We start from the raw sequence: 22,593 nt of genomic DNA on the forward strand, positions 1-22,593 counted from the left end.
GTTCACTCAAACTCATGTCCATCGAGTCGGTGATGCCATCCAGCCATCTCATCCTCTGTTGTCCCCTTCTCCTCCTGCTCCCAATCCCTCCCAGCATCAGAGTCTTTTCCAATGAGTCAACTCTTCGCATGAGGTGGCCAAAGTATTAGAGTTTCAGCTTCAGCATCAGTTCTTCCAATGAACACCCATGATGGATCTCCTTTAGAATGGACTGGTTGGATCTCCTTGCAGTCCCAGGGACTCTCAAGAGTCTTATCCAGCACCACAGTTCAAAAGCATCAATTCTTCAGCGCTCAGCTTTCTTCACAGTCCAACTCTCACATCCATACATGACCACTGGAAAGACCATAGCCTTGACTAGACGGACCTTTGTTGGCAAAGTAATGTCTCTGCTTTTCAATATGCTATCTAGGTTGGTCATAACTTTCCTTCCAAGGAGTAAGCATCTTTTAATTTCATGGCTGCAGTCACCATCTGCAGTGATTTTGGAGCCCCCCAAAATAAAGTCTGACACTGTTTCCACTGTTTCCCCATCTATTCCCCATGAAGTGATGGGACCAGATGCCATGATCTTCGTTTTCTGAATGTTGAGCTTTAAGCCAACTTTTTCACTCTCCACTTTCACTTTCATCAGGAGGCTTTTGAGTTCCTCTTCACTTTCTGCCATAAAGGTAGTGTCATCTGCATATCTGAGTTTATCGATATTTCTCCCGGCAATCTTGATTCCAGCTTGTGCTTCTTCCAGCCCAGCGTTTCTCATGATGTACTCTGCATATAAGTTAAATAAGCAGGGTGACAATATACAGCCTTGACGTACTCCTTTTCCTATTTGGAACCAGTCTGTTGTTCCATGTCCAGTTCTGTTGCTTCCTGACCTTAGGGCCTCCTTATTTCCTGAAACACAACAATGCTAAAATTAAGCCAATTGATAATCCCACAATGGCCTGTAAATGTTCAAGTGAAAGAATTACATGAGAATTCCCTGGTGGTCCAGTGTTTAGAATTAGAGCCAGGAGTTCAATCCCTGGCCAGGAAACTAAGATTCCACAAGCCATGCAGTGTAGCCAAAAAAAGAGAAAGCATCGCACACCTGTCATTTTAAATAAAAAACTAGAAATGATTAAGCTTAGTAAGGCAAGTTGAAAGTCAAGATAGGCCAAATGTTAGGCCTCTTGTACCAAAAAGTTAACCATGTTGTCAATGCAAAAGAAAGTTCTGGAAGGAAATTAAAAGTTCTACTCCAGTGAATACATGACTGCTAAGAAAGTAAAATAGCCTGTTTGTTGCTATGGAGAAAGTTTTAGTGGTCTGGATAGAAGATTAAATCAACTACAACATTCTCTTCAGCCAAAGTCTAATCCAGAGCAGTGCCCTAATTCTCTTCAATTTTAGAGAATTATGATGGCTGAGAGAGGTGAGGAAGCTGCAGCAGAAAAGATTAAAAGCTAGCACAGACTGGGGGACTTCCCTCGTGGTCCAGTGGTTAAGACTCAGCAATTCCAATGCAGACGGTGCAGGTTCCACCCCTGGTTGAGAAAATAAGATCCCACATGGCACACAGTGGGCATCCCAGGTGGCACTAGTGGTAAGGAACCTGCCTGCCAATGCAGGTGATATAAGAGACATGAGTTCCATCCCTGGGTTGGAAAGATCCCCTGGAGGAAGGCATGGCAACCTACTCCAGTATTCTTGCCTGGAGAATCCCCATGGACAGAGGAGCCTGGCAGGCTACAGTCCATTGTGTCACAAAGAATTGGACATGACTAAAGTTAATGAACAACAGACTGGTTCCAAATAGGAAAAGGAGTACGTCAAGGCTGTATATTGTCACCCTGCTTATTTAACTTCTATGCAGAGTACATCATGAGAAACGCTGGACTGGAAGAAACACAAGCTGGAATCAAGATTGCTGGGAGAAATATCAATAAACTCAGATATGCAGATGACACCACCATTATGGCAGAAAGTGAAGAGGAACTAAAAAGCCTCTTGATGAAAATGAAAGTGGAGAATGAAAAAGTTGGCTTAAAGCTCAACATTCAGAAAACGAAGATCATGGCATCTGGTCCCATCACTTCATGGGGAATAGATGCGGAAACAGTGGGTGTCAGCTTTTATATTTTTGGGCTCCAAAATCACTGCAGATGGTGACTGCAGCCATGAAATTAAAAGATGCTTACTCCTTGGAAGGAAAGTTATGACCAACCTAGATAGCATATTGAAAAGCAGAGACATTACTTTGCCAACAAAGGTCCGTCTAGTCAAGGCTATGGTTTTTCCAGTGGTCATGTATGGATGTGAAAGTTGGACTGTGAAGAAGGCTGAGCGCTGAAGAATGGATGCTTTTGAACTGTGGTGTTGGATAAGACTCTTGAGAGTCCCTTGGACTGCAAGGAGATCCAACCAGTCCATTCTGAAGGAGATCAGCCCTGGGATTTCTTCAGAAGGAATGATGCTAAAGCTGAAACTCCAGTACTCTGGCCACCTCATGTGAAGAGTTGACTCATTGGAAAAGACTCTGATGCTGGGAGGGATTGGGGGCAGGAGAAGAGGACTACAGAGGATGAGATGGCTGGATGGCATCACTGACTCGATGGACGTGAGTGAACTCTGGGAGTTGGTGATGGACAGGGAGGCCTGGGGTGCTGCGATTCATGGGGTCACAAAGAGTCGGACACGACTGAGCGACTGAACTGAACTGAACTGAAAGTGAATGAGCACACACTCATACCACGCAGTCGGTCAAAAAATTAAAAACAAAAAAATCTAGCAGAGATTGGTTCATGAGGTTGAAGGAAAGAAGCTGTCTTCATAACAGAAGAGTACAAAGTGAAGAAGCAAGTGCTGATGTAGAAGCTGCAGCAAGTTATCCAGAAGATCTAGCTAAGATAATTAACAAAGGTGGCTATGCTAAACAACAGATTTTCAGTATAGATGAAACAGCCTTCTGTTGGAAGAAGATGCCATCTAGGACTTGCATAGCTACAGAGAAGAAAATGTCTGGCTTCAAAGGACAGGCTGTGTCTCTTGTTGGGGCTAATGCAGCTGGTGATTTTATGTTGAAGCCAGTGCTCATTTGCCATTGTGAAAAGACTAGGTCCCTTAACAATTACACTAAATCTATGCAGCCCGTGCTCTGTAAATGGAACAACAAAGCCTGGATGGCAGCACATCTGTTTACATGGTTTACTGAATATTTTAAGCCCACTGTTGAGACCTCCTCTTTCAGACAAAAAAGATTCCTTTCAAAATATTACTGCTCATTGATAATGCATCTGGTCATCCAAGAGCTCCAGTGGAGATATACACTGAGATTAATGTTGTTTTCTGCCTGCTAATACAACATCCACTCTGCAGCCCAGAAACCAAGTAACATTTTGATTTTCTTAAAATGTATTTAAGAAATACATTTTCTAAGGCTATGCTTCCGTATATATGATTCTTCTGATAGAGATGGGCAAAGTAAATTGAGAACCTTCTGGAAGGGATTCACCATTCTGGATGCCATAAGAACAGTGTGATTTATGGGATGAAATAAAACATCAATATTTAAAAAGTTTGGAAGAAGTTGATTCCAACCCCTTGAGGCGTTCAAGACTTCACTGGAGGAAGTAGCTGCAGATGTGGTGGAAATAGCAGGAGTTCTAGAATTAGAAGTGCAGCCTGAAGATGTGACTGTATTGCAGCAATCTCATGATAACCTTTTCACAGATGAGGAGTTGCTTCTTCTGGATGAATGAAGAAAGTGTTTCTTGAGATGGAATCTGCCTCTGGTGAAGATGTTGCGAAGACTGTTGAAATGACAATGGAAGATTTAGAATGTTACATAAACCTAGTTGATAAAGCATCAGCAGGGTTTGAGAGGACTGACTCCCATTTTGAAAGGGATAAAACGCTATTAAACAGTACTGTATGCTATATAGAAATTGTTCATGAAATGAAGAGCCAATTGATGTAGCAAATTTCATTATATTTTAATTATTTGCCACAGTCACTCCAACCTTCAGCAACTATCACTCTGATCAATCAGCAGCCATTAACATCAAGGCAATATCCACCAGCAAAAAGATTACAATTCACTGTAAGTTCAAGTGATGGTTAGCATATTTTTTAGCAATAAAGTATTTTTAAATTAAGTTTTATACATAATACTATTGTACACTTAATAGATGACAGTGTAGTGTAAATGTAACTTTTAGAAATACTTGGAAAACAAAATATTCTGGTGACATCCTTTATTATAATATTGACTTTATTGCAGTCATCTGGAACTGAACCTGCAATATTGCTGAAGCATGCTTGTATTTTAGAGGAATGTTTTCAGAAGATTAAACTTGATTGGGGTTTTATCACTCACTTGGCTTGATGATTACTAAGGTAATCATTATAAATATAAGTATCTATGGTCAAAATAGGGCATTTACCCATAAAATATTTTGATAGTTAAATAAAAAGCATATTATGTGTCTCATGGTGTCTGTTAACCTCATTTCTTCCTGATCAGAAAATTTGCCTTTACTGAGTTAAAGGTTTGGTGCCATGGCATGGAAATGTACTCATCTATTTTGAGTTGAAGAAGGTTAGGAAAGTCTAATAAGGAACAGAACTTGTGTCTTGCAAGCCTCCAACAAGTGTCAGTGATTGCACCTGTTATTTCTAGACCAGTCCTCTGTAAGTCCTGATGGTATCTCAGTTGACATCAGGCAGGGATGTGATCAGTAGATGTAATGCTTGGACTAGCAAGTAGATCTTCTGTGTAATAAAACTTTGCTATAATTGCTTATTAGTTCCATGGTTATTTTTTGGTCCATTCTTTTATATTTTTTACATAGATACTTAATGTCATCTGCACACAAAGACAATTTTATTTCTTCTTTTTCAATCTCTGTACATTTTATTTACTTTTCTTGTCTTAATGCATTAGCTAGGACTTCTGGCAGGATTTTGAGATGAGCGATGAGACGAGACATCCTTGGCAATTTGACCTTAGGTAATCTGACTACTAGGGACCTTCTTTTAATTATGTATCCAACAGTACTGAAGTAGAACTACAAAAAGACCACTTTCTTAACTTTTTAACTTTTATATTTCCTTTCCAATCCAGTGCCCATGGCATCTGAGGAGGCAATCTGAGAAGTATATAAGGGAAACTTGATGTCTTGAATAGATCTCCTGCTTGGGTTTTGAAACATGAATTCAGGCAAAAAAATCATCTCCTTAATCTTCTGTGATATCTGAAATTCAGAAAAAGGCACTTATTTATAGAACAACTCTTTGGTTACTGGAAGAGTGGCCCAAGGCATAGACTACTGTTGGCATTAACCATTTCCCATCTTGCTTCTGTCTGGGAACTGTTGGCTGTTTGAGGAGAACACAGCTGTGAAACACTCTCAACTAAAGGCATTTGACTACTTCTGCCAGGGACTGCTGGCATGTTTTTTTCATCCTGGTACATTTTTAAAATAGCCTCCATAACTCCCCTCCCTTCTGCACACCTCCCACACTAAATCTGGCCTTCGCCATTGACTTGTTTTGAACAATGGGATAATAACACATTTGGCAAAAGCAGAGACTTGAAAACTGAGTACACGTTTTGGGATTTCTCTTTCTGCTCTTGGGAAACCTGCAAATGCTGCCATGTGAATAAGCTTGGGCTGGCCTTCTTTAGACACATGGCCCAGTGAGAGTCCTCATCCCAGCCACTTATACGAACTTCTAGCCTGCCACATATGTGAGGGAGGCCACTCTAGACCAGTCAGCCCCCAGCCACCCCATTAGCTGACAAATTGCATGGGTAAGCCCAGGTGAGAAAAATGGAAGAACTGCCTGGATGACTATTGTTGTTATTCAGTCACTAAGTCATGTCTGACTCTTTGCAACCGCATGGACTGCAGCACACCAGGCTTCCCTGTCCTTCACTATCTCCCAGAGTTTGCTCAAACTCATGTCTGTTGAATCGATGATGCCATCCAACCATCTCATCCTTCTCTTCCTGCCTTCAATCTTTCCCAGCATCAGAGTCTTGTCCAATGAGTCAACTCTTTGCATCAGTGGGACAAAGTATTGGAGCTTCAGTTCAGCTTCAGCATCAGTCCTTCCAATAAATATTCAGCGTTGAGCTCAGCCCAAATGGTCCCACAGAATCAGGAGCTAAAAAAATCATTATTTTAAGCCACGGTGTTTTGGTGTAAGTTAACAAAAATTAACTTATATACCCTGGATCAGAGTGGTTTCTAGGCAACCAATATCACTTGCCTTGGCTCTGGGTATAGATCTTGAAAGTTGAAAAATCCCTTCAGTTTCTGCACTTGTCTAATCAACTGTCTGAATATGTTTTTATGAGATGAATTTTAATGCCAGGGATCAAATGCCAGGATCTTTTGATCATTTTTTCCAGCAGGAGTGGAATTGGTTCTTCAAAATGACCATTTTCTCTATTTTGCATCTTTCTACTTCTATTTGCAGACTATCTGAAAAAAATGAAAAATCATGATTCTATTTCATGTTTTCAATAGGTTTCTTACTTGGGTTAAGTGGTGCATTCCTAGTTGGGTTCAGGAAACGTGGAGAAGAGCCACAGGACCTGCTGGTTGGTCACAGCTCAGCAGTAACAAGAAGGAACCACTGGAATCTGGAGAGAAGCTTCGAACTTCTGCTGTGTCCCTCCAGCACCCTCTACTGATAAGACCTAACCTTGTGCCAAATGATACATTTTAGAATTCTGCAGCATAGCCATGATGTTTTTCAAAACCAAGAAATTAACACTAGTATGGGACCGAGTGACTGGGGAAGAAAAAAAAAAAAGACCATTAACTAAACTCCAGACTTTATTTGGACTGCTCTAGTTTTTTCACTAATGTCTTTTTAGGATTCAATCTAGGATGCGAGCTAAGTCACTTCAGTCACGTCTGATTCCTTGCAACTCCATGGACTGTAGCCCATCAGGTTCCTCTGTCTATGGGATTCTCCAGGCAAAAATCCTGGAGTGGGTTTCAATGCCCTCCTTATAGACTGTTCATAGAGAAAAATGCAAATTGCAAAACTGAATTAATGCTAAACACAATGCAATCTAGGATACCACATTTCATTTAGCATTAATTCAGCTTTTCACTTTGCATTTTTCTCAGTGAACAATCTATCTTGGAGATGATTTAATATAGCAAAAATAAATGGAGCTCCCTTTAAACTTAGCCGCATACTATTCTATGGTGTAAAAAAATGAATTGTATCACTAGTTCTCTTCAGTTACTGCGTTTGTTACCCTTGTATGTGGGTTTTTTTTTAACACACTTGAGAGTGTATATGCAAGATAGATTCCCAGAGGTGGAATCAGGTGGGTCAAAGGGGTGTGAGTTTTATATTTTAGTGAATAAATCAACTTGTTCTCATGGAAGGAATGTAAGCTTGAGTGCTATATAACATTGGTTTATCCTTTCCATTCTATGATCTCCAGTGGTGAGAGGTTGGCTCCACGAGACGGAAGGGAGAGGTGAGCTTGGGGAGGAAGAAAGGAGACAAGCCACAAGGGCCCCTCAACTCCAGGCCGAGGAGCTGGACTCTGTGCTGAGGGCACTGGGGAGCCATAGCAGGTTAGAGGTCGGATTCAGCTCTAGACAGATGTGGTCCTGCAGAGGTGCAGTAGGAACAGCCATCAAATGGCTGCCTCTCTCTTGGGTGGTCCTGGGAGCCTCATCCCTTTGCTCCTTTCTCACCCTCAGGAGTGGGCCTCTGAGTGGTAGGGCCGGGGCAGACAAACCCGTCCTGCCAGATGAGGCCTACCTTGGCCAGGTTACACTGCTGCCATTCCGGCTGAGCAGAAATGTGACCCGATGAAGCCAGAAAAAGGAGTGGCTGATGTGGGGCAGAGGTGGAGGTCCACCTACCCATGGCCCAGAGGCCAGCTTGACTCCAAACCCCAGCGTCTGACAAAGCCTGACCTTGTCTTAACTGTTCAGATAAAGTTTGACAATGTTTAGCAAAATAATTCTTTTCGCAATACACATCTCATGTCCAACAGTGAAGTTTTTATTAATATTTCTATTTTCTTCTTTAAAAAAATCTATCAATCATTATCTATTCAGCCATCCAGCCGAATGATGAATGATGAATATCATTCATCTATTTTATTTATACAGGTTACTACCAGAAATGAGAGAAACGAGAACAGCTTGTTTGCAGTTGTCTGCAGTGGGGGTTAGGGGCGGGAAGGGGCTGGTGTCTGGTTTTCCCAGCTCTGGTCTTCCTGGGACTGCCTAGTGGTGAGCTTCCTTTAAGTTTCCTTTGCCAGTCACTTATTTGGATCTTACTGGAAACAGAAAGGCCTATAGAGGGACCCCCTCCCCCATTGCTTCTACTTCACCAACTGCCTATCAGAAATTGGTTCACATCACATTTAAGCAGGCAAATTTAAGTGCCACTGTTAAATTGCAATGGCCAATGTGAGACCGATGTCCAGCAGGAGTATTTGTCTTCTGGAAGCTGTGGTTGTGTGACTGGAGCTAGCACTGAGTAGGAGTGTTAAGAAAATTCAGCTGAATAAATCTGAAGATCTAACTGGCTTAATGCAACGGGTCATGATTTAGACAGCATCCCATCTAGCAAGTAGAAAGGAACTCTTTTAATAGTTATTTTTATGGAGGACAAAAGCAACAGTTTTCATACAAATTTTTGGAAAATACCAAAATGCCCAAGAAATGAAACAAAGCCCCCCTTCAAGTGTCTCCTCTTCCTTGATAACCAAGGTTAAACTTTAGGATTTTACAAAGCTTTTTTTACAGTGTTTTACAGTTTTAAGGCAAACAACACACATATTTATCTTTTTATCAGCCTTACCCAGCAGTTTATTTCTGTATTTGATTCTGATTATACAGGATTGAGAAAATTCCTGATCCATAATAAAGAGGTCTATGGATTCCTGAGCTCTTAGAATATAATGAACCCTATGCCATGAAGTAGGGGCTGCAGGAACCCCATTTTTCTTTGTACTTTTCTTTTTTTGGCCATACCCTGCCACATGCACTATCTTAGTTCCCCGACCAGGTGTCAAACCCACGCCCCCTAGTGGAAGTGTGGAGTCCCAACCACTGGACCACCAGGGAAGTTCCAAGAACCCAATTTTAGAGAGGTGGGTACATGGAGGCTCAGGGCTTCCCTGGTGGCTCGGTAGTAAAGGATCTGCCTTCAATGCAGGAGACCCAGGTTTGATCCCTGGATCAGGGCAGATCCCCTGGAGAAGGAAATGGCAACCCACTCCAGTATTTTTTGCCTGGGAAATCCCACAAAGGAGCCTGGTTGGCTCTAGTCCATGCGGTTGCAAAGAGTCGGACACGACTTAGCGACTAAATGGCAACAGGGAGGCTCAGAGTGTGGTGGTGGAGGGTGAGAACTCAGTACTGCCTCTTTTCCTTTCCCAGAGAATCTGAGTCACTGACTAGGTCACTGTGAACTTCCACCTGAGAATACATCTGATTTTAAAAGTAGATTGTGACAAATACCCTCTTTTCCTTGACATGTTTACAACGTGGTCAAATATGTGCTCAAGGATGGAGGAGAAGTTTCATTCCTGGGCCTGCAGAAAAGCCTGTTAAGCCAGTTAATCTGGAGGTATGCTTATGTGTTAAAATACGGTACATATAACATCTACATCTACCTGGTGTTTAAAAAAAATTCTGTCTCGAAAAGCAAAGTTGTACATTGCTGAGTATTTCAGAAATCCCTTTATTAGATTTTGTTTTTGGAAAGTAACACATTATCTTTACAAAGCATTTTTTCCCAAACATCATAAAGATATATATGGTATGGAAATTCCTCCTCCTCTTGGCCCTCCATCCCAACTGTTTTTCAAAAAAAACTTTATGAGAAATATGTATATATCATTTTTATAAAAAAGAAATCACTTATGTATGTGGTTCTGCTCCTTGCCTTGTTTACTTACAGCAGAGTATGATGATCTGTGACATATCTGTATTCTAGAAAACACAGTCACAGTTTCAAAAAAAGAAGTGAATTCACATAAGCTGACATGAAAAGATGACCAAAATATATACTTAAGTGAAGGAAACAAGTTGTAATACATATTTCGAGCATGTTTCTATTTTTTTATATTTACTTATTTATTCTTGGTGGCATCAGGTCTTACCTGCAGCATGTGGTATCTTTCATAGTGATGGGCAGGCTTCTCTCTAACTGTGGTATGGGCTTAGTTGCTCTGTGGCATGTGGGATCCTCATTCCCTGACCAGGGATTGAACCCACATCCCCTGCATTGGAAGGCAGATTCTTGACCACTGGACCATTAAGGAATCTAATCCAAAGCATGATTCTATCAAACATGTGTATATATGTGCTTATATAAGCATATATCAATACATTGATAAAAATGTTTGAAAAGCCAAAGAGGACATTGATCATGTATTAATAGCATTACCTACAGGGTTGGAGAAGATCTGGAGGGATGTTTACTGGGGAATGGAACATGGGACACTTCCCATTTGTAAATTTTTATAATTTTTTAAATGGAAGCATTATAAATTATTTTTGCTTTCTAAAAAGTATTTCCCATATTCCTTTAAACATTATTTTAAAACCTTGATCTCTTTCTTTAAAAAGAAAAGACCTACCCTGCATAGAGATCTACAGGAATAAAAACACTGTACGTGCTTTGCCAGTATTTCTACTTGCATTCCTTGGAGATTTTTTTCATGTTAAAACATTATTCTTTAGTATTGTTTGTGGTACTCTAGAGTACAGACATAACATAGCTAATTTAACCAGTCCACCACTGATGTTCATTTGTTACATAATGAACACCCTTATATATGCTTTCCAATTATTTATACCATTATGACATCTTTTTATATCAGCTCACATAGATTTACCTTCTTTATGACAGCCACAGAGAATCCCAGTCAAGGATATAACATGAGTTGTACAACCCACCCTCTGCTGATGGATGTTCTGTTGTTTCCAATTTTTCACTGTAATAGATTTGACCATTAAAGTATGTTTTCAAAAGCTGACATATGATTCCAGCATTTGCAGGCCATTTGCAGACCAGTGGAGGAAATGAGGACCCTGACAAACCTCACTTAATGGGTAAGGACGAGTTCTCCCCATACGGCCTAACCACTGTCAAGTGGCCAGAGCATGGGCCTGCTTCAGACAGAACAAAAGAACAATGATGAGATTCTTAAACTGTTTGCTCTCATGCACCCCTTAGAGAACTTACTGGAAGCTTTAGTCCCTAGTAGGAGGATGTCTGGGGCTTCCCAGGTGGCTCAGTGGTAAAGAATATTCCTGCCAATGCAGGAGACACAGGTTCAATCTCTGTATCAGGGAAGATCCCCTGGAGATGGAAATGGCAACCCACTCAAGTATTCTTGCCTGGGAAATTGCACGGACAGAGGAGCCTGCTGGGCTACAGTCCATGGGGTTGCAAAGAGTTGGACAGGACTTGGCGACCAGATAACGACAATAAAGGAGGATGTCTGTCACCTGTACTGGCCCAGCAGCCCTGCACTTTGATTTTCTTTTGATAACCAGTCCCCTTCCTAACACCACCCCCTGGATGCATCTTTAGCAGGAATGTTAATCCACATTGGTTTCCCTTCCCAGACTGAAGAGTGGGGCTAAAACCTAAGCCAAAACAGTGAGATTTAATTCCTGACCTTGGTGAAAGCTTTTGGGAAAGAGGCCTTTTCTCACTGCCGTGTTGCTTAGCTATAAGGATGCCAGTCTGGTGTTACCAGAGAAATCCTGCCAGAGAATGAAGCAGGTTTCCTGGAAACCTAGATTGAGCCCCTGGATCCAGACATGCCTGAAGCCAGCACTACCGACTTGGTTACATGAGCCTGTACATTCCATTTTATGTTTCAGTCAGTGCTGGTTGGGTTTCTGCTACTTCCTCTGGGATAGTTCTTATTCATTTACCTTGGCCTTAGAAGAAAACAAACGAACTCATTCAAGTAGTATTTATTGAATGTCCGTGCTCAGCCCCATGCCAGGTGATGCAGGGGATGTTAAAGTGACCATAACAGAACTTGTCCCTCTCCTCATGGCAATCCCAGTTCTACCAGAATTTAAACAGACAATCACAAACTATTCAGTGATGATGATGACATCCACCATGGAGGAGGAGCTCTGGGAACTATAAGAAAGGCATCTGTGAATGGGGTGGTGAGATCAGGAAAGGGCCCCCCCGAGGACAGGACTTGAAGTTGACCCTGAAAGATGGGCCAAGAATCAGTCTAGTGAAAGGAGGTTAAGGACTAACGGTCTGTACACACATGCTACACACCCCTTAGAGAATTTGCTGGAAGCTTAGTCCTTAGTAAGAGGATGTCCAGGGGTTTTAGGGCACCCCGACTCTCAGCAGGGCTCAGAAACCTGGTAAAACATCTTTGGAGTGGAGGGAGGACTGGGCCAGGGAGGTGGGACAGGGAGAGGCGAGTCGGCCATCTCAGCCAGAGGAAGCCAGAGCAGGAGGAGGAGGAAGCCAGGTGTGCACGTGGCCTTCACTTCTCGTTCTCACAACGTGGTGTAGAAATACATGGCTATCAGCATCACGGGGAGCTGAAGAGGAGGCGTCAGGTGAGGGACACTCCAGCCTCACACCCCCATCCCACCCAGCTCAAAGGCTCCGCCTCTCACCGTCCACATCAGGATGGCAAACCCAAACCACGAGATGCCCCACGTGTAGCTGTCGATGGCGTGGCCAATATGTTCAAAGCAGCCCTGGGCAAGTGGAAAGTGGGAGTGTGAGATAATGCCCAGGGAGGCTGGCTGCTGAAAGCAAGAGTCACTGGGCACCCTTGGGAGAGTCACTTCCTGCTTCCAGTCTTGCTTTTCTTTCCTGTGTGATCACCAAGGGTGGGGGTTTCTCACCCTGGGGATCACAGCAGTGTCTCCCTCCCAGGGTGATTTCGGGGAGTCAGGGCTGTGACGATAACCCAGACTGCACAGGCAGGTGCTGCCTCCGATGGTGCAGTCTGAGGGCGATTCTGCCTGGAGCCGGCTTTCCATGCTGCCCCCAAGTTCCAAAGGTTTGAAATTTAACTTTAGGATCAGACCAGTTCTAATAGCTTCTCGTTTAGAGGTGAGGCTGAGCAGGGCCAGAGCCCCACACCACTTGCCTTCATGTAGATCCCCTGCTCCATCTGCCTTAAAGGTTCAGGATGTGTGCCCTGGAGTCAGCAGGACAGAGCTGAGGGCCAGCTCTGTCCTTTGTTGGCTATGGGGCCTAGCTACGATTCTGACCCTCTGAGCCTCAGTTTTCCCATCAGGGAAATAGCAATATTGACAGCACTACCGTCCAAAAAGTAGCTGTGATGATTCTGTGAGATGAGGCGTGTAAGTGCTCCGCACAGAGCCAAGGCTCAAGGAACAGCTATCTGACTCTAGAGGGGTGATGGCTTGCATCAGGCTCCTCTCTCCATGATACTTGATCTAAGACATGGCGCTGAAGGGCGCCCCTAGCCCACTGGGACTGGTTCCCCTCCTCTGGCTTCTCTCTTTGCCTCTGAACTCCGCTTGCAGGAGTTAAAGCACCTGGTTGGGGCCTCACTGCCTGAAATCACATCCCAGCTCCATCCCTCACTAGCAAGATTCATCATCTGTAAAATGAAAACATTACAACCTTACCTCATTAGGCTGCCGTGAGAAGGAAATAAGTAAAAAAGGAAAATGTAAAGCACCTAGAAGGATGCCTGCTACAAAGTAAAGGCTCAAGAAATGTTAGTGGTTATTGGTGGTGTGCTGCCGGTATTGTTCTTGTTGCTCTGATCCCCAGACAACCTGAGAAAAGTTTCAGGTGTCACCAGGTCTGGATCAGACCAAACCTGCGGTATGCATCCCGCTGACCTGCACAGGGAGGTGGCGGGTCGGTGGGGGAGGTGGAGGGCGGACAGATGGAAGATTGGAAAAGTCAGATGGGGGTTGGGGAGGAGATGACAGACAGACAGTGGGAGGGAGAAAGAGACAGAAGAACCAGAGAGGGCCAGACAGACGGAAAGACACAGCAGGAGGAGACACACCTTGGTGAACAGGTAGTCCAGGTGGCCCAGGCGGCAGCCTTCTTCATTGACTGGGATGAAGTTGCCGGTCCGTCGACAGCATAGCGGGGGCCAGGGGAACACCACCTCTGGGGTGGTGGCCCGGAAGGCAGACGTGAAGTTCACCCAGTCCATGGGGCCTGACGTGCCACAGCACTCTTGCTGGAGGGAGAGGCTGGGGTCAGGCGGGCTCCAACTCAGACGCTCCCCTGCGTCTCACAGCGAGGAAGGCCGAGGTGGGCCTGCACTCCACTGTCTGTGTGTGAGCAAGGAGCAGGCAATACTTGTCCCAGCACCCTGAGGCTGATGGGGGATTTGGATCAAACCCACATTCATGGTTTATTTTTTAAATTTTTTGAAAAAAAAAATTCATTGGAAAAAAAAATTTTTTTTTTAAATTACCCATCAACACAAAGAGTTAAACGACACCAAAGGGCCGATTTCTGGCTTCTCCTGGCCCTTGTGGGTGTTTAATTTGTGGCTTCCAAATGATGAAAACATAGGCCCCTTCAAACGTGGGCTCCAGTCCTGGCTAGGTTAAAGCAAATGGGGACCTCGGTTTCTGAGGGGTCCTCAACATTCTCCCTTTGTGCTCCTATATCACACTGAGTTTAATTAACGTGTGTTTTTTAGAACCTGGCAGCCCGGGTTTGAGTCCGTCTGGCTCTGTGACCGACCAGCCATGTGACCTCCTGCCTCCCTTTCCTCATCGCTAAGAGCTGATCTCTGTTATGGGGTGGCTGTGAGGATTAAAGAAGCTTGAAAGTGCTTTTGAACAGTGCTAAACAAAAGATTCTCCAGGCAAGAACACTGGAGTGGGTTGCCATTTCCTTCTCCAATGCATGAAAGTGAAAAGTAAAAGTGAAGTTGCTCAGTCGTGTCTGACTCTTTGCGACCCCATGGACTGCAGCCTACCAGGCTCCTCCATCCATGGGATTTTCCAGGCAAGAGTACTGGAGTGGGGTGCCATTGCCTTCTCCAAAACAAAAGGTAGTGCTGGTTGATGTTTGCTGTTATTATTATGACTATTGTTATTATTAAGATGGTGCATGCGATGGTTCAGAGCAGTGGGTCTGGATCTAGGCTGCCAGGTTTGAGCCCCAACTCTGTCCCTTACCAAACATATGGGCAAGTGCTGTTCTCTCTTTTGAGGTTTTTCATCTGGAAAATGGCAACGACCAGAGTTCCTCCCTCCTAAGAACCACTTGAGTAAATATCATCCACCATTGGGCATCATGGGAGCCCTAACTACCTCTGTGGTCAGAGCCCAAGATCCGCCCCCAACCCCCCAACACTGCAGACCCTTGCCCACCTCAATCATGATGCGATCCCAGAGGCGGGTCAGTTCCCGGCCCTGGTTCGAGTCTGCACTATAGAAGGTCAGCATCTGCTTGGTGATCAGGGACGGGTTGGACACCATCTGCAGAGGGCCAGGAAGAACAGGGTCCAGCCAGGCTGGGTGGGGAGAGAGCTCGACCTCCACTTCTACCAGAGACCCTCACCGAACTCCCCCCACCAGAAGTCACGTCCCTCCCCTGGCCTTCGTCGGACTCACATAGTCTCGGTGGGTGTAGGACGTGATGCAGGAGGCGCACTCAAAGATGTAGATGATGAGCATGAGTATCAGGTACTGCGGAGAGACGGAGGGAGGGATGGAGGGCCAGTGCCATCAGGGCAAAGCCTGTGAGGTCACACGCCTCACGGGATGGGTCCATGGATAGAAATGCAATGTTTTGTTTTTTTTGGCTGAGCCCTGCAGCTTGCAGGATGTTAGTTCCCTGACCAGGGATCGAACCAGGGGCCAGCAGTGAGGGCACCACGTCCTAACCACTGGACTGCCAGGGAATTCTCAGAAATGCAATTGTTTACAAAAGTATAAGACAACGTGAATGGAGGTCTTCCCTGGTGGCTCAGACGGTAAAGAAAATGCCTGTGATGGGGGAGACCTGGGTTCGATCCCTGGGCTGGGAAGATCCCCTGGAGAAGGGCATGGTAACCCGCTTCAGTATTCTCGCCTGGAGAATCCCCATGGACAGAGGAGCCTGGGGGGGCTACAGTCCATGGGGGCCCAGAGTTTGACATGACTGAGTGACTAAGCATGCACAATATGAATGGAAACATCTACATGGTGGATACATAGGTACTGTCTGTGCAAATCTTTCACCCTTTCTGTATGTTTGAAAATTTGTTATAATAAAATGTTAGGAGGAAATGAAATTTAAAAATTTGTAAGGTATTCCCTGAAGTTAACTATTAGCTTGGATGCAGTCAAATGAATGTCTACTATAGAAAAGAAAAATATAAAGACATTCCTGAGATAACCAGGGACATCTGAACACAGACTAGGTATTGGAAGATAGATAGGAAGGGAGTGGGGTAAATTTACAGGGTGTGCCCACGGTATAGTGGTTGTGCCAAAAAAAACTCCCCCCCCCCCAAAAAAAAAAACCCCTTTGGTGTTTAATGAAAATTATTTCTCTGACCCTCAGCTGTCCCCTCCCCTTACCCTTAAAGTAACAGAGGGTGGGGTGTGGACCTGCCAACCTCACTGCCCAGACGAGATGCTGTGGCCCAGCACACCTGGCTGCTTTAAAACCGTGTCCTTATCGCTCAGAGAAATGTGCACTCAAGTATTTACAGGGAAGTGACTTGGTGTCTGGAATGCACTTCAAAATACCCCAGGAAAGAAAAATGTGGGCAGGCAGAGGGTGGGGTAGGGGGCATGACGTGTGGGTGATATTGTTGAAACCAGGTGATAGGTCACAAGGTTCATAGTGCCATTCACTCTAGTCTGTTTGAAATTTCTCATAATAATTAAAGAAAAATTCTGTGTCTCAATTAATGACAAACTCACAGGGGAGACAGACACAGACTTTTTTTCTTTTACTAGTTGGGTGGACTTTTAGGACTGGAAAATTGTTGTGCCAGAGACCTAAATGCAGGAAAGAAAAGAATAAAAGGAAAGGCCCGGAAAAGAGTGTTTTCCATGGCTCCATCTTACACATAGTGAAGCCAAAGTCCTGACCAGGCCCACCTCCCCTCTCTCCCCTCATCGCCATGCCCATCCCCCAGTGTTCTCCTCTCCTGTCCGCCCTCAGTTCCTCTCACTACCTCCCCACAACTGGCTCCAGCCCCCACACACGTGGTTCACAGCCCCCTTCACTGCACACCCCCCACCAACCTCGCCTCTGCTTCACTTTACCTGCAAGTTCTCCACTCTCCCTTCCGCAGCTCCAGCTCCTCCTTCCCTGGTCACTGCCTCCCCATTACAGTATCCGGCCCCATAGCCAGGGCTTTTGTGGTTTGCTCACTAAATCACCCAGGGCCTAGCACAGGGCTTGGCACATGGTTCTTGCTCAGTACACACTTGTGGATTAGGTAAGTAGCTGCTCCTGGGAGTCCAAGAAGCCCTCAGATGGGGAGGAAGCTCCATGTTGGCTCTGGGTCAGTAGGGCCAAGATTGGAAGTCCTGCTTTCCCTATCATCTGGTCTGTGGGCCTCTTTGAACCTCAGTTTCTTCATCTGGTAAATGGGCAGAGAAGCACTCACTTCTCGGCCGCTGGTTGGCTTGAAGGCGTTCACTTTCTAAACTGCTTAGCCTCATGGCAGGTATGTGGGAGGTACTTCGGGGAATGTGGGTTATCGCTGTGGGCGGAGACTAAGAGCCTAGGCTCAAGCACTGACAGACTCAGGTTTAAATCCTGGCTCCGCCACTCACTTGCCGTGCCGCCCCAGAGAAGTGGATTCACTTCTCTGAGCCTCAGTAGCAGCTCTGTCGAATGGGCTCATGAGGATGAAGATGGAGATGATTATGGTACCTCATTACGGCCGGTGAAGCGCAAATGAACTCATCGGTGTAGAACACGGAGCACTCTTGAAATGGTAGCTGTGCTATTCTTATTGTCATTGCTATCAACAGAGCTCACAGGTGCAGACCCTGGAGACCAACTTGCTGAGGTTCCAGTCCCAGTCCTGCTGCTCAAGAGCCATCTTCCTGTGCAGCGCCTTTTTCCTTGCCTCCCGTGGGCCCTAGTTTTCCCAGTAAGACGAGAGTCACAGCTGAGCCTAGGTTATCCGCTTATGGACAGAGGAGATGACGTGATTGCCAGGAGGCCCCAGTGCCATGCCACGGGGAGGGCACACTAGGGGCTTCTGTGCAGTTGGTATTATGACTGTGAGGATGACCTCTATGGCCAGCCATGCCCATCCCTTCCTCCCGGGGCCTCACCGTGAGGATCATGGAGCGGCGGCGGCAGAGTGCTGCGCCCACACCAAAGCTGGCCACCACGAAGAAGGAGAAGCCGCAGAAGATGGCGATCCAGGCGCCGGCGAAGACGTCATCCTTGCCCGAGACGCCCATCAGCGGGTATATGCGGTACTGGTCAGCGGTCACCCATACCGTTTCAGCAAACAGGGCCAGGCCTGACAGCTGGACAGAACGGCCGGTCAGCAGGGGCTGGGCAGGCGCAGTTGGCTCACCCGCGTGAGTCTCTGTGAGCAAGCGCCTTCCCCACTCTGAGCCTCTGCTGCCCTCTTGGAAAGTAGTAAGAGTGACAAAGAAGTCCCCTCCCACGAGCAGGGATGAAGCTGGGCAGGGGACCGAGAAGGGAGGGAGGGCCCAGCCAGGCCCCTGAACCCCACCTTCACCCCAGCTGCTGAAGACTTCAAGGATACGAGGAGACACTACGAGCTAAGCCTGGAGCTCATGACTGGCCTCAAGGAGATGCTGGGTCTCCTGGAGAGAGTTGCTAGTCCCTGAGGAGAGGGGCCTGGCTGTGGCCAGAACAAATGACAAAGGCATCTTCCCTTCGGTCCAGCCGTTCCACTCACAGGAATTGATCCTCCGGATATACCTGCCCATGCAGGAAAATCACACACCCACCAGGTTATTCCCTGCTGCACTGTAGGGAATAAAGGAGCCAGGGTGCCACACAACGGAGGGCTCTGCAGTTGTGGGAAGGGGTGGGGAGGCTGGAGGAGGCCTGGTGTGGAGGGGCCTACACACAATGGGAGCAGGAGGATGGGGGAGGCACAGGCCAGGATGCGGAATGAGCAAGAAAAGGGAGAAAACAGGTACTAGTTCCTATCTGCTTGTATCTGCTTCAAGAAATATTGGAGAAAATAAAAATCTGGTTACCTCTTGGGATGGGGAATCAGGCAAGAGGAAGACTGCCCGGTGGTACCTTTGCCAACAATCAGACCAAGGTTCAGAGTATTTACTGTGTGCACTGGTCCCCAAAACTGCTTCCCATGTGATAATCATCATCGTCACCAGCTGTCCTGTACTATCGTTGTGATGGCCCGTACTGATAGCAACATGTGTGCCAGGCTCTGGCCTAAGCACAGGTCCAGTAACTCACTTGATCCTCTCAGCATTCCTATTTTATCTCCATCTTACAGATGAGAACACTGAGGCCTGGAGAGATTATATCACTGGCCCCAGGTCCCAGAGTAGAAGGTGATAAAGCTGAGGTTTGAACCCAGGCTGTCCGGCTCCACGTGCAGGTATTAGATAACTTAAAGACATTGCCATTACTCATTGCTATGGGCCTCCTGTGCACCCAGCAGGCGCTTTATGTCCATAATCATGTTAATGATGACAGCTGGCACTTGTCAAGCACTTTTTCTGATCTGAGGACCATTAATCTGAGGATTAATCCACTCGACAGTGCCCACAGTGAAGACATAATCTATAGATGGGGAAGTAGGCACAGAGAAGTCAAGTTGTTTGCTCAAGTTCACACAGCTGGGGAGAGGCAGAGCTGGGATCCAAATTAGGACCGTTCAGACTTGAGAAGCCAGGCGACGCGGGCCATTAAGTGGGTCCTGGGCTCTCAGCCGCCCCACGCCCAGGCTCAGGACGATTCCCTCCTCCTCACCTGCCCCCTGGGCTCCCAGTGAATGTCTCACCAGAATAATGATGTTGCCCATGACCAGCAGACCCACCACAACTGGAGACCCCTTCTCTGTCGTTGCTGCTGCTGCAGAAGCCATAGTCCTGCCTGGGACACATGAGACTGGGTAGAGGCTGGGAGAGGAGGGTGGGCCTTGCTGGACACGACCCACTGCCCCCATTCCACACCCCAGCTGCCAGGTTCTGCTCCCACCTCGCTGCTGGGCCCAGGCTGGTCTCCAGTGTGCCCACAACCCTGGCAGTGGGCCATTTTACAGAAGAGGAGGGACTCCCTTGGCAACCCAGTGGTTAGGATTCTGTGCCCCCACTACAGCGGATGTGGGTTCAATCCCTGGTTGGGGATCTAAGATTCTGCAAGCCATGGAGCGTGCCCCACCCTCCCCCCCCAAAAGAAACCAAGGCTGGGATGGGGCAGTCACTGATCAGAGCTCAGGGCTGGCCTCCGCAGCTCCCCCTACGCATCCAGACCCCCAGGGCCCCCTCCTCACCTTCTCTGCCTGTAGCCTCTCTGGCCAGCCCCTCCCACAGTGGCTCCCTATATACGCCCAGGCCCCTCCTTAGGCCAGTTTCCTGGAGGGGGGAGGGTGTCTGGAGGAGGGGACAAGAGGTCAAGCGAGCAGACCAGTATGGGAGAACAGCTTTATGACCCCCCTCCCCCACCCCACCCCCTGCCAGTGATTTATAGACCTGAAATTCCAGATTATGCTGGCCACATGGGCAGGGTGACATGCGGTGGCCTCTGGTTCTCAGTCCCTTGTGGGGGTGGGGATGGGGACAGGGTAGGGAGGGCGAGTATACCACCCGACTTCTCTCAGCAGGACTAGAGCCTCCCTGGGAGGGGGAGAGATTCAAATGAAATCCACACGCGAGTCCGGAATCCCAGAACTGCCTCCGCGGCTGGTTGGCTCCACCTCTCCAGGGCAGTGACCCCGGCCTGCCAGGGCCGCTGGACGAGGCCGGGAGGAGGGAGGAGACGAGGCAAGTGGAAGGGATGCTCCCCTCTGGGACCGAGGGAGAGTTTGGAAGATGTGTGTGTGTGACGGGATTTTGAGACGAGTGTTCAACGAGCAGGCGGGGAGAGGAGTGTGCAAGAAAAAGGGAAGGCATACTGAATGGACTTCGTCGGAGCACCCCCCACCCCCCGCCCCCGCGCCCCATCACCACACACTCGCGCTGACAAAGCAAGGTCACAGCGAGGAAGAGCCATGGTTGGAAATGTCTTCAGTCTGCGGAATCAAAGACCTAGGTTCTGAACCCAGTTTCGCCTACTCCGTGCCGCGCGACCTGGCGTGTGCATTTGCCCATCTGCAAAATGGGTATCACCATATCGCTTTCCTGGGCGGCGGTGGGAACTGAGGGCTGGGATGTCTGCAAAGGAAGTCTTCCCGCCAGGTGTGCAGCGGTCGAAGGCGCCTTACCAGCTGCGTTCCAGAGAGGCCCGCGGTCCCTCCGATGGCGCCCCCCAGTGGCACACAGGCCCATTCCGCAGGCGAAAATGGTGGCCTGGACTCTGTCCTCCAGAACTTCTCAACCCCGAGAGCTGGCGCGTTTGCTGGATTTTCTCTCTGGGTTTTGGCTCCCCGAGTGTGTGCGAAATGGGCACACAAACGCTACTTAAAATTCCATCGTCAAGATACTGGCTTGGTGGGACTGCCCTGGTGGTTAAGAATCCACGGCTTCCAATGCACGGGGTTCAGCTTGCATCTCGGGGTGGCGCTAGTGGTAAAGAATCCTCCTGCCAATGCAGGAGATGTAGGAACTGCTGGTTCAATTCCTGCGTCAGGAAGACCCCGCAGGAGATCATGGCAACCTATTCCAGTATTCTTGCCTGGAAAATGCATGCCATGGACAGAGGAACCTGGCGGCCTACAGTCCATGGGGTCGCAAAGTCGGAAAGGACTAAAGAGACTTAGCACGCGTGCACGTGGAACCAAGATCCCACAAGCGCTGCGGCTGGGAAAAAAAAAAAGATACTAGCTTAGTATAAGACACAAGAGATGTTTTCCAGCCAAAATGGATAACGTGATTTTTAGTCAATCCACTTCACATTTAAAATAGTTTTTCTCTGATGACTCACATCTATATTAGGGACTAAGGAGAACATCAAAATAATATTTATGTATATAACCTGTCAAATACATTTTATAAGTTTTAGCTAAAATAACTTGCAAAATAACAGGGCCATGCTGATAATATGTTATTTTCAAATAGTTCATAACTGTAATTGGATGTTATATAAAGTCTAATAAAAGCAAAAAGTTGTTGTCAGTGGGGGCATTAACATGTTATTTGTCATAAAAGGGATCTATTTTCTGAAACAAGAACCCAGTGTGTTTTGATGTCAAGGTTGAATTTTCACTATTCTTTCTGATTATTATATAAGCTAGTCTTCAAAGCAAGAAGATCTGAAGTGCTAATTACTCGGATGTTCAGAATGCTGATAAAAACCACAGTGCCAAGATCTTCTTAAGATGACATACACCTACACACGATCCAGCCATTTGTCCGTGGGAATTTCGCCACTTCCATCTACTGGATGCTGTGAATGTATTCCACATTGGAAACCACCCAAATGCCCCTTAACAGGAGGCTGGATAAGTCCATGATGGTACATGCATATACCAGATACTAT

At 46.6% G+C, this 22,593-nt stretch overlaps 1 protein-coding gene and 1 pseudogene across 1 annotated transcript; one reads left to right on the plus strand and one right to left on the minus strand.

The window, feature by feature from the left end:
• Nucleotides 1-1,062: 1,062 nt before the first annotated feature.
• On the plus strand, nt 1,063-4,102 carry LOC113875675 (annotated as a pseudogene).
• A 7,851-nt stretch (nt 4,103-11,953) lies between these two features.
• UPK1A (uroplakin 1A) lies at nt 11,954-20,263 on the minus strand. Its single transcript, XM_027514354.1, has 7 exons — nt 19,958-20,263; nt 18,276-18,476; nt 15,603-15,677; nt 15,360-15,467; nt 14,030-14,209; nt 12,648-12,731; nt 11,954-12,569 (listed from the first exon to the last, which is right to left on the minus strand). The coding sequence occupies exons 1-7, from the start codon at nt 20,120-20,122 to the stop codon at nt 12,525-12,527; spliced, it is 858 nt and encodes a 285-aa protein (XP_027370155.1). The 5' UTR covers nt 20,123-20,263; the 3' UTR covers nt 11,954-12,524.
• Between the last annotated feature and the right edge of the window lie 2,330 nt (nt 20,264-22,593).

The sequence above is a fragment of the Bos indicus x Bos taurus genome, chromosome 18 (assembly GCF_003369695.1).
Source record: "Bos indicus x Bos taurus breed Angus x Brahman F1 hybrid chromosome 18, Bos_hybrid_MaternalHap_v2.0, whole genome shotgun sequence".
In the NCBI taxonomy this organism is placed as follows: Eukaryota; Metazoa; Chordata; class Mammalia; order Artiodactyla; family Bovidae; genus Bos; species Bos indicus x Bos taurus.

Bases quoted from the DNA above. Each gene is read 5' to 3' on its own strand.
- UPK1A (XM_027514354.1), bottom strand. From the start codon at position 20,122: ATGGGGGCAGTGGGTCGTGTCCAGCAAGGCCCACCCTCCTCTCCCAGC. The intron at 18,477-19,957 runs GTGAGACATTCA...CGTTCTGTCCAG, and splicing joins TGGGCAACATCATTATTCTG to CTGTCAGGCCTGGCCCTGTT. The intron at 14,210-15,359 runs GTGGGCAAGGGT...CTCTCCCTCCAG, and splicing joins GGGATCGCATCATGATTGAG to CAAGAGTGCTGTGGCACGTC.